Here is a 16340-nt window from a genome sequence, read left to right as displayed (position 1 = left end):
GGCTTGTCCATGTTCTGGGCTATAAATCATGTGTCTGAATCAGTGAGCAAGTACAGTAACTGTTAAACGCCCTTTTCTATTCCTATACATGTATTGGGAATAACATAAATTTATACGTGAAAGCATATTTTCCCTCACCTGTCATGTCAGGAAAGCTCGGAGCCACTTCAGTCATCTCAACGGTCGTCGAGGTTTTTTTTTCTTTTTTCCACCGGTAGGGACCTGACAGGATCCCGCAGAGGCTGAAAACCGCCGAAACCGACTGAAAATCCCGAGAGACCGCAATGACTCAGGGAAAGACGGAGGAAAACATGATGCTAGGAGCGGTGAGCTATGCTGAGACAGAGAGGGGAGGGGAGCGCATCCATATGACAAGTTGTGCTTTTCTGTGACATTAACTGCCAATATTGCAGCTATATTTAAAGGTTCAGTTAGTGACGAAACACAATCAACGGTTGGATCTATTTTCCCCACAACCGAGAAACATAAAAGCACTATGTCATAAAAAATTAAATATTATTAATTGTTCTAACGTGGCTGTAAGTGTATTTCATCTCTTTCAGAACCAGTGATTTACTAATGGAGATGAAATTAATATTAATGATTCAGCCTCATCGTCAGTGTGACCGCATCACAGTTGGCTAATTTACATATTAATACGCCTGAAACGCCACTCACGCTGATGTGTCGCCTAGCAACCAGGTAGAAGCCCGGCGGAGGAATATTAATAACGCGTTGACTTGAAATTTGCGGTTAAAAATATCTTTACTGATGTTTGTATCGCTTCTATTTTTAATACCAAGGTGTGTTAGCGCCACTTTGCTTTTTTTAGCCGTTGTGACCGCCCCTCTCCCCCCCTCACGTGGCTGCATTTGGCGCGGCCCCTGGGCTCGTGTTGCAGCGCACGTGCCAGGCACAAGCCAGCCCCAGCGGCGGCCTTACGTCACAGCTGGAGCGATGACGTGATGTTAACATGATATGGGTCAGTGCCGTTTGCAGTCATTTATGTTGAGTTATGTCAGATGGCAGCGCTATAAATAAAACAAATAAATAATTTTTTACTGAAATAAATTAAATTAAACAAAATAAACACAAGCGTGATGATTTACTGAGTTCTGACTTTTTCTATTGTTCCATACTTTGTGACACACACTAAAGGTTTTCTCCTTATCAACTGACTCCACATAATTTAATTAATCGCAAATTTGTTTGAAATTTGAGCCGCTGAAGTTCACTCTGAGCTCTGACAGGTCCTTCAGGGACTCTGTAAAATCTAGTTTGGCGACTTTAATATTTTTAGTTTACATAATAATAATTATCGTAATTATACTAATGATAATGTTTATTTATATAGAATTTATCAAAACCAGAGATTACAAAGTGCTTTACAAGGACAAAATGAAAATGCAAAAAACAACATGCAAACACATTTTCCAAAACTGAGGGAACAAGGTTAAATATGTTTTCAGAGGCAAAATACTAATAGCTAATAGTAAAAACAGAATTTAAATAAAATATTTCAAAGAGATTTTTCCTTATTCTAAAATCCTTTTGAAAGAAATGTGTTACCAGAGGCGATTTAAAAGGACATGCTGACTGTTCCTGTCTGAGGAGCTCAGTCTACATGCAGGTTGAGCTTATTTGTCGTAAAGTTGTTTTTATCAAACTTCACAAAGAAAACTGACAGCAGAGTAGTGTTATTCCATTGTAGGCTGCAAACATCTATTATTTTCATTATTAATAGGTCTGACAGTTATTTTCTTTAATAATCGATTGATTGTTCAGTGTATAAAATGTCAGAAAATATTGAAAAATGCAGAAAATGACTCCCTGAAGTCTAAATTAACATATTCAGATGACTTGTTTTGTCTGACCAACAGTCAAAAACACAAAGATGTTGAGTTTTGCTGGAAAACTATCACATCTTCACATTTGAGAAGCTGCTACCAGACACATTTTCGGCATTTTTGCTTCAAAAAAATGACAAAAGGGCATCTCAGAGAAGTTGCCACAGTTGCCTCTGTCTCTTCATGTAATGTCAGACTTAAGTTTTTATTGTCTTGTACACATACACACTATACATACATTATATATCATACAGTGTTTGTATATGTACAATGTTAATGGGACTAGTTACATACAGACAACAAGGGTTGGTTGTTGTTGTGTACTGTTCTGTATACTGAATGTGTAATAAGTGATGTCAGGCTGCTGCAGCACATAAGAATCTGCCAGACTCTGGATGTTCTGAGCCTGGAGGTCTTGAAGACCAGTTGACCTCAGAGCTTCTTCTAGTCCAGCTCCATCTCGCCACCCTCCGCACAGCACAGGAAGTGCACGTATCGCCCTCGCCCAAAAATCACTATCCCAGGTCAGTAGAGTTAAGATCTTTATTGGAAACCCAGCCTTCAAGCATCATAGTACATTTTTATTAATTCAGAGTTACAACAACAGGGCCCCATGAAGTCTAGAGCAGTGGTTCCCAAACTGAGGTGCTGGCCCCCCCTCAGGGAACATGGGGAAGTTCCCAGAGGGGGGGGTGGGGGTGGGGAAGAGAAGGAGGAAAATAGATATAATGTGTTGTATGTGGCTGTTCTTTAATTTCTTTTTTAGAGGTTGAGAGAATGTGTAAGACAGACGGCTCTGATCTGAGGTTTTACTGGTGCGCGTTTGGGAACCGCTGGTCCGGCGTGAGACAGAGCGGCCGACCGGCCCGAGCTTCACTGCGTTGTGTCGAAGCCACAGAGCGAGCGAGCAGCGACGGAGAGTTCAAAAACAGAACATGGAGAACAAAAAAAAACAAGACAGAAACACAAATAAGGGAAACAATAGAAAAATACATTTTGATTCTTCTTCTTCTTTTGATTTCGAGGGGAGAGAGAGTTCGCCTTCATTCACGGCCGCGGTTTCAATCCAAAAAAAAAAAAAAAAAAAAAAGAAAACGAGCACAGCACAGGAAGTGCGTCCATAGTTGTCAGTGGAATATGACGTTAACAAAATGACAAAGATACAGACTCAGTGTTATTTTCTTTCTTCTGTCATCGATAAACAGCTTTCAAACTGTCTAAAACTTTATTAACTGTCTTACATGCTACAACTACAATGATACAGACTGCCAGAGGGGGAAAAAAACAAAAAAAACAAAAAAACACGAAATGGTTTATCTTTTTATTGGCGAATCCAGAGATTCTGTACTTCTTGCTAAATTCCACATAATGTGAAATCAATATAAATACATTTTTAAAAAGATGACGCATTAGGTGTGAGATATTTTGCAGTCATGGTATCGGCGCGAGTGTTTCTTGGACATTACATAAGGAAAAAAAAAAAAAGAAGAAAAACTCAGTGAATGAGATGTTGATTTTTTTGACTTTTTGTTGACGTTCAGAGCAGAAAAAAAAAAAAAAAAAAAAAAAAAACAGGTAAAAACTCTAGCGATGCTCCTGATATTCACCTCCAATATGATGCTGGTGATCAGCCTACTCTGATTCTCCAATCCAGCCGCGTGAAGGCAGAGAAAGCAAACTGTCCTGCGTCTCCGTCCGTCGACCAGGCAGCCTGCAGCTTCACCCTCCAGCTGCTACGAGCCATAACTGACACAGTCCTACTTAAAGCAGCATCTCATTCATTCAACGATAAACTCAAAAAGTACTGATGTACTGATTTTCCTCCTTATGTGAAATGCACTTAAAAGTTTTCTACAAAGACATCTTATTGATGGTAAACAAACTGGAATAAATGGAAACATACTGTATATTAATAAACTGTATTGGATTGGCATAGGCTGATCTTAATAAAAATAATTATTATCGGTGCGCTGTATCGGCTCAAAATATCCCAATCGGAGCATCTCTAGCAAAATCCCTCCTTCCCCGTCTAGTAGTAGGTCTTTAGATCTGGAAGAAAAGGAGAGAAAACAGAATGGTTTAGCGTCACATGACACTGGTTTCATGCACGTTGTCCTTAAAGAGAAACTGCATCATCGTTAGTTCTGCTCAAACATCACTGATGATGTTTCTCCAGCTTTCATCATGTCAGGAATGAGGCTGCAGCTAATAATTAGTTTCATTAGCAAATACTTTATTTATCATCAATCAAAACTAATTCCTAAAGCCTGAGATGACTTCATGTCTTCAAACAGCTGATTATGTCCTGACTAAAGCCCCAAAGATATTCAATTTATTGTCACATGTTTGAGAAGCTGTGAACAGGGGAAAGTTTGTCAGTTTTGATTTAAAAAAATGAATTATTATCAACATAGTTTAGGTTGTTGCTGTTTAGCACTGAACTAGAGATGCAATCAATAGTCCATCGATAGAAAATTAAATCAGCAACTATTCTGATAACTGAATAATTGTTTTAGTCATTTTTTAAGCAACAATGCCAAATATTCTCTTCTTCCAACTAACACGTGAGGATTTGCTGTTTTTCCTCTGACATATAACAGTAATTTGAACATTTTGCAGTTTAGGACTGTTTGTGAGAAGACGTCACAGAGCTCTGAAGCCAAAGATTCACGACAAGACGAGTAGAAAACTGCAACTACTTGCAACACGCCGGTCTGCAAAAACCTGCCAGTTTACGGCGATGTGACTAGACAAGACGGTGTATCGTCTCCATGACAACCATTTTCTGTACGTCCGTCCTAACTGACGGCTTTTTTTGCAGCTGGATATAATCTGTAACGTCTTAAAATATGAACGACGCTGCAACTTTCCGCTGTGACGGTTTCATCTCATAAATCTTTGGTCTGAACTGGACTTCAGAAATTATGAACAGCATTTATGAACAATTCTATAACATTTAATTGACCAAGTGATTAATCAATAATGAAAATAATTGTCGGCTGCATCTCTTTACTGACTGAAACTGTCAAATATCGACTGCTGGTTCAGATTCATAATCCTGTTTATTTATAATTTGATCAGATAATTCCTGCATTAAATGAGAAAATGTTGTAAATTTTAACTGTATCTTATCAGTTGCAGTCTTACTCTCATTAACTAAACTCATGAATTAAAAGACGTCATCAAGGATCTTACATCATCAATGTCCTCATCATCATCGCCGATGTCATCAAACTGGATCTCGTCGTCGTCTCCAGGTCCGAAGGTGTCTGTCTCGTTGATTTTGGCTGCATGAAGGAAAACAGGAAATAAATATTGTGACAATATGGAAGTGAAACAGACACAAACACACAACATTCTGCACTGAAGTTGTGATTATTTGTCAGGGAAACGAGGACCTCTGCTGTTTAAACTCAACAACTGCGTGAAAAATAAAACCCAGCAGGTCGGAGTGGCTACGTGAGCTTTATGGATGCAGTTACACTCTAAATAAAGCAGCTGCGGTGTCGACGTGACGCCGGCTGTAACTCACCGTGCTCGGGAAGCTCTCCGTAGGCTTTCAAACTGCGAGCCTCGTCTGCGTTGTACTTGAGGATGACATCAGCTTTGTTATCCTGAAACAGAGGTTGCAGAGTTCATGTCAACATGTTTACAGATATCAGAAAGGCTCTGAGGAAGACGCAGACACCAGACAGTTTGACTGATATGAAGAAAACTGAACCAAAATCTATATCATATACTCTATTGTACATATCCGTCCTAACATATTTATGCATTAAGTTTGTAATTTGGCACTTTTTTTGCTCTATTTTGCACGTCTGGTTAGATGCTTCGTCGTCTCAGTACTTGACAATTAAGTTGAATCCAATTTTTTTCTTTTAAATCCAATTTGAACCACATTTTACCGAAAACGAAACTGAGACAGTCAAATAGAGAACGTGTGAAAGGCTGCATCTGTGAATCTATAACACGACGCTTTATCTTAAAAAAGATATAAGTCTCTGAAGTGTTACATGAATATTTGGGCCAACATCCTGTTCCACACATGATTATCACCCGCAAGTTGAAGATAAATATGTTGGCTGATCGTTTCTATTTTCATATCGTTGAGATCACTGATAGACGATCTGATCGCCGGGAGGATGGGGGGGGGGGCAGTAGGAGGAAGGGGGGGAGTTACGTAACAGGATCATATTCTGTTTAACATTATTATATATTTAATATCACAATCCAAATCATATCTATAACGTTAACTACTCTTATGGAGCGAAGGCGGATGGAGGACGCAGATGTGATGTATCAGATCCATGAAGGTTTGTGATGAAAGATTTAAAGTCTCTAAATGCACAGCAGGACGCAGATTCTACAGATTATTTATATTATATTATTACATTTCAGCTCTGATAGTAAATTAGTTTCTTTTTATGGTGCAACTGAGGATTATTTTCATTATTGATTGATCTGTTGAGCGTTTTCTCATTAATTGGTTAGTTGTTTGGTCCATTAAAATGTCGTTATAATTCCCCAAAGTCATTCAATCCTCACGTTTAAGAAGCTGAAAACAGCACATTTAACATTTTCACTTTGAATAAAAGAGATCAATTATCTAAATAGTTGCTGATTAATTTCCTTTCCATTAATCAGCTAATCGTTGCAGCTGTAGATCTTTCTATTTCAAAAGATTGTACGTCTCTAACTGCTCCTGTTTTCCATTTCAGAGCACAAAAACCTTTAAAAGTTGGATGAGATGCTGCGTTATGAACTGAGGACAGTAAGGAGATGTGAGATGAGGGTCAGTACGGCGTTAACGCTCTGATCCGTGTCGAGTGTGAGCGACCAACACACCTGGTAATCTCTCAGTCCCACCAGGATGATGTCTGACGTGTTGATCCAAACCTGGAGGAAAACAAAGAGGAGCAGAGCAAAGATTACCTCGTGTTACACACACACACACACACACACACACACACACACACACACACACACACACACACACACCACAACAAACTGCACTTTGTGACCCTCACACACACACACACACACACACACACGGTCAACTGAGTCCATAGTGCCACATTAACGGTGGCTGACTGACCACTGAGAGAAAGCTGACTCAGCATTACGTCAGGGGGTTTCCTCTATGTGTGCCGGGGGGGGGGAAAGGTGTGAGAGGAGCGTCGGGACATTCCTACCTTTTTCCGGAGTTTTCCTCTGATGTGGCAAAGCCGTTTGGTTCCATCAAAGCACATGGCCTCCAGACGTCCGTTCCCCAACATTTTAATCACCTGAGCGTATTCTGGAAGACACAGGAGAGCAGAGGATGCTCAGTTCACAGTAAAAAATAAATAAAAATGACACCGTAATACTTATATAGACAGTTAACACATTTAAAGTCAGTTAACAGGGCTTCAAACACAAGATTAGACACAAAAACTTATATGACAATGAGATGGTAAGTAGATGAAATATTTATGATAAACATACAGTTTATGAGAATAAAATGAAATTAAATACTTGTGTCCTACTACTGATATCAAACTCTGCAGTGACTGTGGGGATTTAATTTGATAGAAAAGTGCAGGATGAAAACATGAATGAGCTGAAGAGGGAAAATAGAAAAAGGCCTCGACATCAGCGGTGTTGAACAGGAAGCTTCTACTGTTTGACAATAGAAGAGGATGATTGTTTGGGGTTAAAACAGGTGGAAACAGCAGAATCATCCCAGTGTTGGAATATTTATATATATTTAGTCACATGACGTCCGTGCTGCTCACTGAAAAAGCTCAAGAATGAGGAAGTACATCATATTTTTATATTCATTGTCTGTTGTTATAATCGTATTGAGGGATTTTTAATGTTGTGAAATGTAAAGAATGATTTTGTTGTTCAAATTAATTAAACAAACAAGAGTGATTTCTGAAATAATTGTGAATATGACAGAAAAATCCTTCCGGTTAAACTGTCATTATTATGTAACATAATGCAGCATCAGGACAGATTCTTTCCAAATATTAACAGATAATAATAATTATATTTATATAAGAAAATGATATCAATATTTTGAGATGATCCTGTAGTTATAATATTTTTAAGGCTGAAGTTTCCATCTCATGAAGCTCTCAGGACAGATTCAGATATATTTCAGCCTGTAGCTTGATGAGACAAATCTCCAAAACATCACTTCTGAAAAGATATTTCTCCAAATTGGTATTTTTCACAGTTTCAGAATGTTTTCGTCTTTCTTTGTAGGTCACTGGATGTGTCGACCGTCTTTCATTTAAATTAATTTATATTCATATTAGTGCTGAAATTACATTTGACAGAAATCTGAATCAATAACTATTTTGATCAATTTATTTATTTCTGCAACTAAATTATTTACATTATCGATTCATCTGTCGATTATTTCCTTGATTAATTGATTAGTCGTTTGGTCTATAAAGTGTCAGAAAATTGTTGATCCCTGTTTCCCAAAAACCCAACAGACAACTTAAAACGTCTTGTTTTATCCACAAACACAAAGATCTTCAGTTTACTGTCATAGACGACGAAAAAAAAACAGAAAATATTCACATTTAAGAAGCTGAACGAGAGAATTTTTGTAAACAAAAATACCAAACATGATCTTCTCAGACGTAACGTTGCAGCAGAATCTGACTCCTTTAGTCTACAAAATGTCAGAAACACTAAAAACTAAAAACTAAAAACTGGTCATTTACAGTTTCCAAAGTCTCTGTCATTTTAAAAATTGCTTCTTCTGTTTGATCGACAGCTTAAAGCCAAAAAGTATTCAGTTTACTATCATAGAAGATTAGGAAAATAAGCAAATAGTCCCATTTATGAAACCTGTGAATTTTGAGGATTTTTGCTTTAAAAAGAAAGTTTGTCAATTAATTTTATTTATTAATTGTTGAATAGTTACAGCTGTAGTCAGATCTTTTCTCAGGTTTCTACCACTGTTAGTTACAGAGCTGTTAACTCTTATTTCTATCTACTATTATGATACTGACAACTGTCCCACGCTGACCTATTCAGACCATATTCTTCTTGTATATTTGATTGACTTTAGAGCTGCAACAATTAATTGATTAGATGCCAACTATTAAATTAATTGCCAATTATTTTAATAATCGATTAATTGATTGAGCTTCTTAAATGTGAATATTTGCTGGTTTCTATGACAGTAAACTGAATATCTTTGTGTTGTGGACAAAACAAGGCATTTGAAGCCATCACCTTGAGCTTTGGGAAACAATGATCGACATATTTCACCATTTTATGGACCAAAAAACGAATTGATTAATTGAGGAAATAATCAACAGGTTAATTGATAAATGATAATGATCGTTAGCTGCAGTTAATGGTAAAACCAATGTCTTATCTAACCATTCTCTATCTTTTTGAGCAGCACAGAATCAGAGAGAGGTGGATGTATAGTTGACAGTCTTTGGTGTAACTTTGCAGTCAGCAGATGGCTCCTCCGACCCAAAACCAACTGGAAACCGCACCAGAACCAGAACTCACCCTGTCCGTCCTCTTTGAACACCAGCTCTCTCTTCTCAGACTCATTTTCGTTCTTTCCACGTCGCCGATTCTTTCCTCCCTTACCTGTAAACACAAGCAGAGATCAGTTAGATTTAATACATTTAAAAGTTGATGTGAAGCTTATATGAGGCTTCAGTCATACCAAGTGGATATCTGACACATTTACAGTTATCACATTCCCTCTTTGTGTTTCCAGAGAGAGAGAGATGCATCGATAGTTATGTTATTAATCCCAAAGGTAAATTCAAATGTTACAACAGCCAAAATAAGAAGAAACAAGTGCAATTAAAGGCTAAATTATATACAATAACTAACTAGACAAACTCAAATAAATAAATAAGTAGAGCAGAAAGAACAGGATGGTCAGGTGGATATTGCTACAGTAGTCAGATGCATGGTTGTCCATGGATGTTAGATTTGAGTTTATTAAATATTGATACCTGAATAATTTACATATACAGACAAGTTAAATATGATCAAAATATGAATCTAAAATACAACAGTTCAGTTGTTGTTCAGCTCTTTGTGCTTCACTGTGTGAAACTTCTAGTTGACGCCACTTCCTCTGAAGGTTTATCCTTCTGTGCCTGACAGAAGTAGAGAAAGTGACATTTAAGAGTTCTTATCTTATTAGGAGGCTAAATTACGATTTTCAAATGAGTTAATTAACCTACTATAGCTGTAACGTTGGCATTATATTAATTTAAATGCGTGTTTAGCCTCTCTGTGCCTGAGAAGTAGATAACTTTCAGAATGTCGAGCAGCGTTTATTCCAACTTACCTCGCTAATCGGCTAATTTAAGTATAATATACGAGGCCTTATCTGATTAGGAGGTTCAAATTACATTTTCAGAATACTTTAATAACCTACTATATGGTTACCTGTTAAATAAAGTCACAGATGTCACGGGCCACACGGGTGGGGTTTAACTAGCATGGAGCTAGTTAGCTGTGGCAGCTAGAGACGGATTTACGAACCCCGAACAAGTGTTAGAAAACATTCACTGATCCAAGATAACTTAATCATAATCATTATCTCAGATTAATTAACCCCGGTGACAGAGACACACGGCTTCACAGATGGCGACTGTGTAAATGAGTGTAGTCCGTGTTGCTAACGAGCATTAGCTGCTCGGTGTCACGTTTTCGCTGCGTGTGTCCACGGCGGGCTCGACAAACACTATCAACTTTAAAAACACACAGACGTTCACATCCCTCCGTCTCTTACCTTTATTTTTGGGCATATTCTTTCACGCCTCGGTCACGTTAATCCCGCTGGGTAGATACGACTTACTGTTGAACAATAAGTTAACTGTTTACAGATCAGATCTCAACTGAGTGAACGCTACGAGAAGCTAGCTAGTCACCGCTGATACTCGCCGATATGCCGGTCTGCGCATGCGTCCGCTAACATTCAAAACTGCGTTGCTTTATTGTAACAGGTGATTGTTACAGAGACAATTATATGGGTCGAATTTCAAAAAGGGACCCAGCTACATAAAGAGAGATATAATTTTTAAAAATCAGAAAAGATTTTGATATCAGTTATACATTTTGTTGTAAGTCCCCTAAGACTGCTGTTCACTTACTTTTTCCCTTTTGTGAGACTCTTTGGAATAACTTCTTAAATGTGAATATTTTCTGGTTTCTTTAGTCCTCTTTGACAGTAAACTGAATATTTTGGGGTTTTGAACGGTTGGCTGGGACAAAACAAGACATTTTAGGACATCACCTTGAGGTTTGGGAAACAATGATTTTCATTTTTTACTATTTCTGACATTTTATAGACCAAACAACTGGTCGAGAAAATAATCAACAGATTAATAAATAAAGAAAATAATCATTAGTCTCAGCCCTAATTAAGTTATGTGTGTTTTATATTTGTATTGTATTATTTTTATTCCATTATTTCAGTGATATGTGTTGAACTTCCTGTTTATGAATGTTTACTGTCCATTGAAACTTAAAAAAAGTTAAAGAGCAACTTTCAGGTCGATTTTTTTACTAAATTATTTAATTTTGAAAAGTCAATTTATGATTTTATTAATTTTACAAAGAATTAAGGCAAAAATTCAGAAGGAAAAATAGCAGTTTTGAGCAGCAGCCTTAAAAACAGTAAAAGGACATGGTTACCCTGGATTTGTGGAACTCTCGCGAGATTTGTATACCTTGTTTCTTCATTATGCGTGTTGTAAAAAACAATTATGTTTTATGACATGACAATACATGACAATAGGTTTAGGCACAAAAGTATTTGATTAGGATTAAGGAAATATCATGGTTTTGGTTAAAAATGTCACTCTCGCGAGATTTTCCGCAAATCTAGGGTTACCACACGACCATAACGCGTCATATTACGTCACATAAGGGAGCCAAACTCTACCGGTGGAGATGAGTTTGAGCGGTTTATGTATCGGCATATTTCTCTAGGTTAACTTTGCAATTTGCCATTTTTTCATGATGGTGAATTATTGTGTTTGTGCAGGTTGCACAAATTCCAACCTGTCAGGACATCGAGTGCACAGTTTTCCTGACAACAAGAAGAACGAAGCTAGTTTTCGTGCCTGGATGCATTTTGTGCAGGTTAAGAGACCGGACTTCACCACTGCATGCGTAACGCAAAACGCAGTCGTTTGTGGCGCTCATTTTAGACAGGAGGACTACGCTCCCGGTGATATGATGGCGTTCAGGATGGGATTTCGGAGCCAGGACCGGGTGAGGCTGATAACCGGTGCGGTTCCTTCGGTACACGCAGCTGCAGCTTCTGGTACTGCTGCCAGCGGCGGAGGACTCATCAGAGACTCAGCTCGACGGAAACGTAAATCGCGTCCGGTAAGTAATTGTTTCTATAAAAATATAATCGGCAGATTATCATAATAAAAATGATCTTTAGTTGCAGCCATAGTTAAGTTATTGTGTTTTATATATATATTGTATTATTTGTATTATTTCAGTGATGTGTGTTGAACTTTCTGTTAATGAATGTTTACTGTAAACTTCAAAAAGCCGCCAAACTGTTTGTAGAGGCTGCATCTCCATTTCAGTTTGTATTCATCCGCGCCGCCAGGGGGCGACGTGTCCCTCCGCCGTGCTGTTGTGGTTTTTTTATTTTCCCAGAAAGAAAAAATAGACATTTTAGGGGAGCTCTGCTTTGCTTTGCTTTGCCTGTAAACGAAAGCTGCCCTCCTCCTGCACCGAGTAAAGCTTGAGTATCTTCTTTTTCTGGACATTTAGACGTGTATTTTAACTCTACGCTTTAACCGTTAAATAGCCAACTGGCGCAAAGTGGAAAAAATAGTCCTGGTTTCAACACATATCTACTTCACTTTGCACGTTAGCTACCTGGTTGCTAAGCTAGCTGCAGTTTTGTTTGGCTGTGATGGCTGACTTCAGCAGCAGGATCATGGTGAGTATTTGTCCAAGAGGATACGGGATAAGAAAAGTTTTTATACACAATGTTCAGTTGTGGAAGAAGTACTCAGATCCTCTACTTAAGTAAAAGTACCAGTACAGCAATGTACAAACACTCCAGTACAAGTAAAAGTCCTGCATGCAGTTGTTTAGTTAAAAGTACATAAGTATTATGAGCTTGATGTAGTTAAAGTATTTCAATAAAAGTACATAAGTATTATGAACTTGATGTAGTTAAAGTATTTCAATAAAAGTACATAAGTATTATGAGCTTGATGTAGTTAAAGTATTGCAGTAAAAGTATATAAGTATTATGAGCTTGATGTAGTTAAAGTATTGCAGTAAAAGTAGTGGTTTGGTCCCTCTGACTGATATATTATTATATATGACATCATTAGATTATTAATAGTGAAGCATCAGTGTTAGAGCAGCATGTTACTGTTGTAGCTGCTGGAGGTGGAGCTAGTTTACACTACTTTATATACAGTTAGCTAGTTTAGTCCAGTGGTTCCCAACCTAGGGGTCGGGCCCCTCCAAAGGGTCAGCAGATAAATCTGAGGGGTGGTGAGATGATTAATGGGAGAGAAAAGAAGAAAAAACAAAGTTCTGATACACAAATCTGTTTTCAGTTTTTGGATTTTTTCTCTAATCTTTGATTTTTGCTGAAATATTGGATCATTTGAACATTTATTGAAATGAAAGCATGTGAGAAGTTTAGAGGGAAAAATCACTATTTGGTGGAGCTGTTAACAACTCATATGTAGATATTCAGTTCACTGTCATGTATGACGCATATGAGCTTCAAATCATCACATTTTTCCTTTTAATAAATGACTGAAACTTTAATTTGATTATCAATGATAGTTGCCAATTAATCTTCTGTCAATGGCTTAATTGAGTAATCGTTGCAGCTCTACTAACAAATTAAACATAACTTATGTCAACATTGTGTTCACATCAAGTGGACAAAAATCAGTTCCTGCAGGTTTAATCTATTTGATGTCCAACAACATAAAGCAATCTGTTTTCTTTCCATCTTGTTTCAAGTCTTCTGAACACCTGGCGGTCCGAGGTGGGACTGCAGGAAAAGGGACGTCATCCTCGGTCATGACAGGAAACGGACACTGGGACAGTGCGGGTGCGATGGACCAGATAACAGTGGTGAGAATAGATGACACCCACATCGCAGAGGAGCAGTCTCAGGCGGGGGGGAAGCTGAAGGATGAGGGGTCAGGGTATTACGAGGTGGAGTACTCGCTGCCCGCGGCGGAGGAGGTTGTCGGGGAGGAGGAAGAGGAAGACGGCGTCTACGTCATCGAGTATTCAAATCCTGAAGAGGAGGGAGAGAGTTACCAGTTTACCATGTCTGTGGACCGATCACTACCGGCCAAAAAGCCAATTATTAGACATCCTGCGGCGAGCGAGCCCGCCAGAGCTGCTTCACCTGTGACGCCGAAGCCGTCCAGACTGACCAGGCAGAGACCTGAGGTGAGGCAGAAGAGGAAGATGATCACAGAGGAAGAAGAGGTGAAAAAGGAGGAGGGGGCGAGCTTTAATAGCAACAAGAGTGTGTTGGAGCTGGGCGAGGACTACAGCGAGGTCATGGGGATGAACACGGGCTCAGATAAAAGACAGCTGAAGTGCTCGCTGTGCCCGCCGCCCGGCAGGTGCTTCAAGCGAGCGTCGGGCCTCGCCGTGCATCTGAAACTGATGCACAACATGGAGGGGAAGAAAACCTTCTTCTGCTCATCGTGCAAGCAGACGGTCCGCACGCAGCTGGAACTGGACGTCCACACGCGTCGCCACGCCAACCATGACGCGGTGTTCACCTGTTTCCTCTGCTCCGACAGCAAGGAGGAGGAGGAGGAGGGCGGGGAGAAGGCGGGCTTCAAAGGGTCGAGGTGGGGGCTGAGGAGACACCTGGAGGCGCAGCATCCGGGCGTCATCCCCCGCTGTGACATCTGCAACAAAGGCTTCAAGTCGCTGGTGTCGTACCTGTCGGATCAGTTCAGGCACGTCGGCGTGTCGCCGTACTACTGCGCCAAGTGCAAGATCTACGAAATGACAGAGCGGGGTCTGAGCGTCCACTTGAAAAACCACGACAAGAAGCAGAAGATGCTGGAAGCTGCAGAAAACCACCTGCTGACACACGGAGTCTCCACCAGCGCAGACAACTCCGCTACAGACGACTCTGACTTCTGACTCCACATCGGTTTCCGTCAGTGTTTGAGACTAAAGCAGCACCAGCTCAGCGACCTCCTCTGTGTCAGACCCACGTCTGTCATTTATGCATCTTTGACTGGTCTGAACTGGTCTTAGGACAAGAACTCAGCTGTTTGTGTTTTCACATTTATCCAGCATCAAATCCTCCCTGTTACTTTGACATTTGCATCAAGTTGTTTGTACTTTGTGCCATCCGGTGGAGGCGCCGTCAGTGTTGAGTAGAATAACACAGTTTGGTATCAGTGGGAATCGAAGGAGATTTAGATTTTTTTGTCACAACCTGGGTCTTGTTTTTGTCATTTTTACCATCATGTTGATGTGTTAGCTTTTTCTAAACCAGCTTCATCTGTACAGTAAATATGAAGCTGGAGCCAGCAGCCTGTTAGCTTAGCTTAGCATAAAGACTGGAAACAGGAGGAAACAGCTTGTCTGGCTCTGAACAAAGGCTTGTCTGAGTTATTTGTAAAACTGTTTCTCTTCCAGGAATCTCAGTGAGTCACTGTGACTGAAAAATGTTTGGCACATAACGCCTCTGAAGAACAGCTAATTTGTTTTTTTACAGATTAAATAAATAAGATATCATATGTTAATCTGTTAGCTTTAGGTGCTGGTAGTCAGATTTTGTTATCTTTATGCCGTGTTTCCAGAACATGGCATCGGCTCGACTCAACTTAACTCTACTTAACTCTGTGGCAGCTTCAACATGTGTGCCGCTTCAGTCATAAAACAAGGAAGTGCTCTGTTATGGATTTAGGACAAGAGGAGGAAAACCAAGAGTGGAGCAGGTATCATGTGGTGGAAAAGGGGCTTCAGACAGGCTCCGGCTAGCTGTTTCTAGTCTTTATGCTAAGCTACGCTAAGCTAACCAGCTGCTCCAGCTTCATATCTACTGAGAAAAGCATCAATCTTCTTATCTAACTCTCCTCCAGAGAGTGAGTTTATTTCTCAAATGTCACCAAATCTCTCATTTTGACACATTTTACAAACAGTTCCCACTCTTGTGACTCAGCATGAGCTGTGAAAGATTCACACATTTATTCACAATTACAAGCAACAAACAGATTTTTTTGTGTGAAAAGACGTCACAAAAACGAAAGAGAAGAGTTCAAGTGTCAATCATGTAATCATTGACTTCATCAGATACTATTAATATTATATCCTTATTAATACTATTATAAGGAGACGTCTTCAGATCAGCAGTTTACTATCATGTTACACAGAAAAGCCTGAAATCGTCACGTTTGAAAAGCTGAAACCAGCAAATTTTTTGCCATCATGTTAAAAAATCTTCTGTTGATTGACTTCTAATGTTTT

The 16340-nt window shown here is 39.2% G+C and overlaps 3 protein-coding genes across 7 annotated transcripts in view; 1 reads left to right on the top strand and 2 right to left on the bottom strand.

The window, feature by feature from the left end:
• map7d2b (MAP7 domain containing 2b) overlaps positions 1 to 975 on the bottom strand; it is a 36340-nt gene extending 35365 nt beyond the window's left edge. For 2 of the 4 annotated variants that reach the window (XM_044340159.1, XM_044340160.1), the window contains exon 1: positions 139 to 975. In XM_044340159.1, the coding sequence (XP_044196094.1) occupies positions 139 to 175 (37 nt within the window). In that variant the 5' untranslated portion in view covers positions 176 to 975. The remainder of the gene's footprint in view (positions 1 to 138) is intronic. The other 2 variants (XM_044340161.1, XM_044340162.1) reach the window with 2 other exon arrangements.
• Positions 976 to 3371: 2396 nt separating this feature from the next.
• eif1axb (eukaryotic translation initiation factor 1A X-linked b) lies at positions 3372 to 10791 on the bottom strand. Its single transcript, XM_044338889.1, has 7 exons — positions 10621 to 10791; positions 9372 to 9455; positions 7040 to 7143; positions 6693 to 6743; positions 5380 to 5461; positions 5043 to 5134; positions 3372 to 3896 (listed from the first exon to the last, which is right to left on the bottom strand). Exons 1-7 carry the CDS (start codon positions 10634 to 10636, stop codon positions 3891 to 3893), a joined length of 435 nt encoding a protein of 144 aa, XP_044194824.1. The 5' UTR covers positions 10637 to 10791; the 3' UTR covers positions 3372 to 3890.
• Positions 10792 to 11739: 948 nt separating this feature from the next.
• Positions 11740 to 16084, top strand: si:dkey-226l10.6 (telomere zinc finger-associated protein). 2 transcript variants are annotated; one of them, XM_044338875.1, is made up of 2 exons: positions 11740 to 12224; positions 13851 to 16084. In XM_044338875.1, exons 1-2 carry the CDS (start codon positions 11850 to 11852, stop codon positions 15003 to 15005), a joined length of 1530 nt encoding a protein of 509 aa, XP_044194810.1. In that variant the 5' UTR covers positions 11740 to 11849; the 3' UTR covers positions 15006 to 16084. The 2 variants fall into 2 exon arrangements, with proteins under 2 accessions (XP_044194810.1, XP_044194811.1); XM_044338876.1 differs by lacking the exon at positions 11740 to 12224 and adding an exon at positions 12311 to 12798.
• The last annotated feature ends 256 nt before the right edge of the window (positions 16085 to 16340 follow it).

Source organism: Thunnus albacares, chromosome 21 (assembly GCF_914725855.1).
Source record: "Thunnus albacares chromosome 21, fThuAlb1.1, whole genome shotgun sequence".
In the NCBI taxonomy this organism is placed as follows: Eukaryota; Metazoa; Chordata; class Actinopteri; order Scombriformes; family Scombridae; genus Thunnus; species Thunnus albacares.
Note: the sequence above shows the minus strand (reverse complement) of the source record. Positions and strands in the feature narration are given on the sequence as shown.

What these genes read in the sequence shown, in the direction of transcription:
- si:dkey-226l10.6 (XM_044338875.1), top strand. Translation starts at nt 11,850, where the DNA reads ATGATGGTGAATTATTGTGTTTGTGCAGGTTGCACAAATTCCAACCTG. An exon ending in GGAAACGTAAATCGCGTCCG is followed by an intron (nt 12,225 to 13,850) that starts GTAAGTAATTGT and finishes TCTTGTTTCAAG; the next exon opens with TCTTCTGAACACCTGGCGGT.
- eif1axb (XM_044338889.1), bottom strand. An exon ending in GTTCAAAGAGGACGGACAGG is followed by an intron (nt 7,144 to 9,371) that starts GTGAGTTCTGGT and finishes TGTGTCTTCCAG; the next exon opens with AATACGCTCAGGTGATTAAA. An exon ending in GAGGAAAACTCCGGAAAAAG is followed by an intron (nt 6,744 to 7,039) that starts GTAGGAATGTCC and finishes GTTTTCCTCCAG; the next exon opens with GTTTGGATCAACACGTCAGA.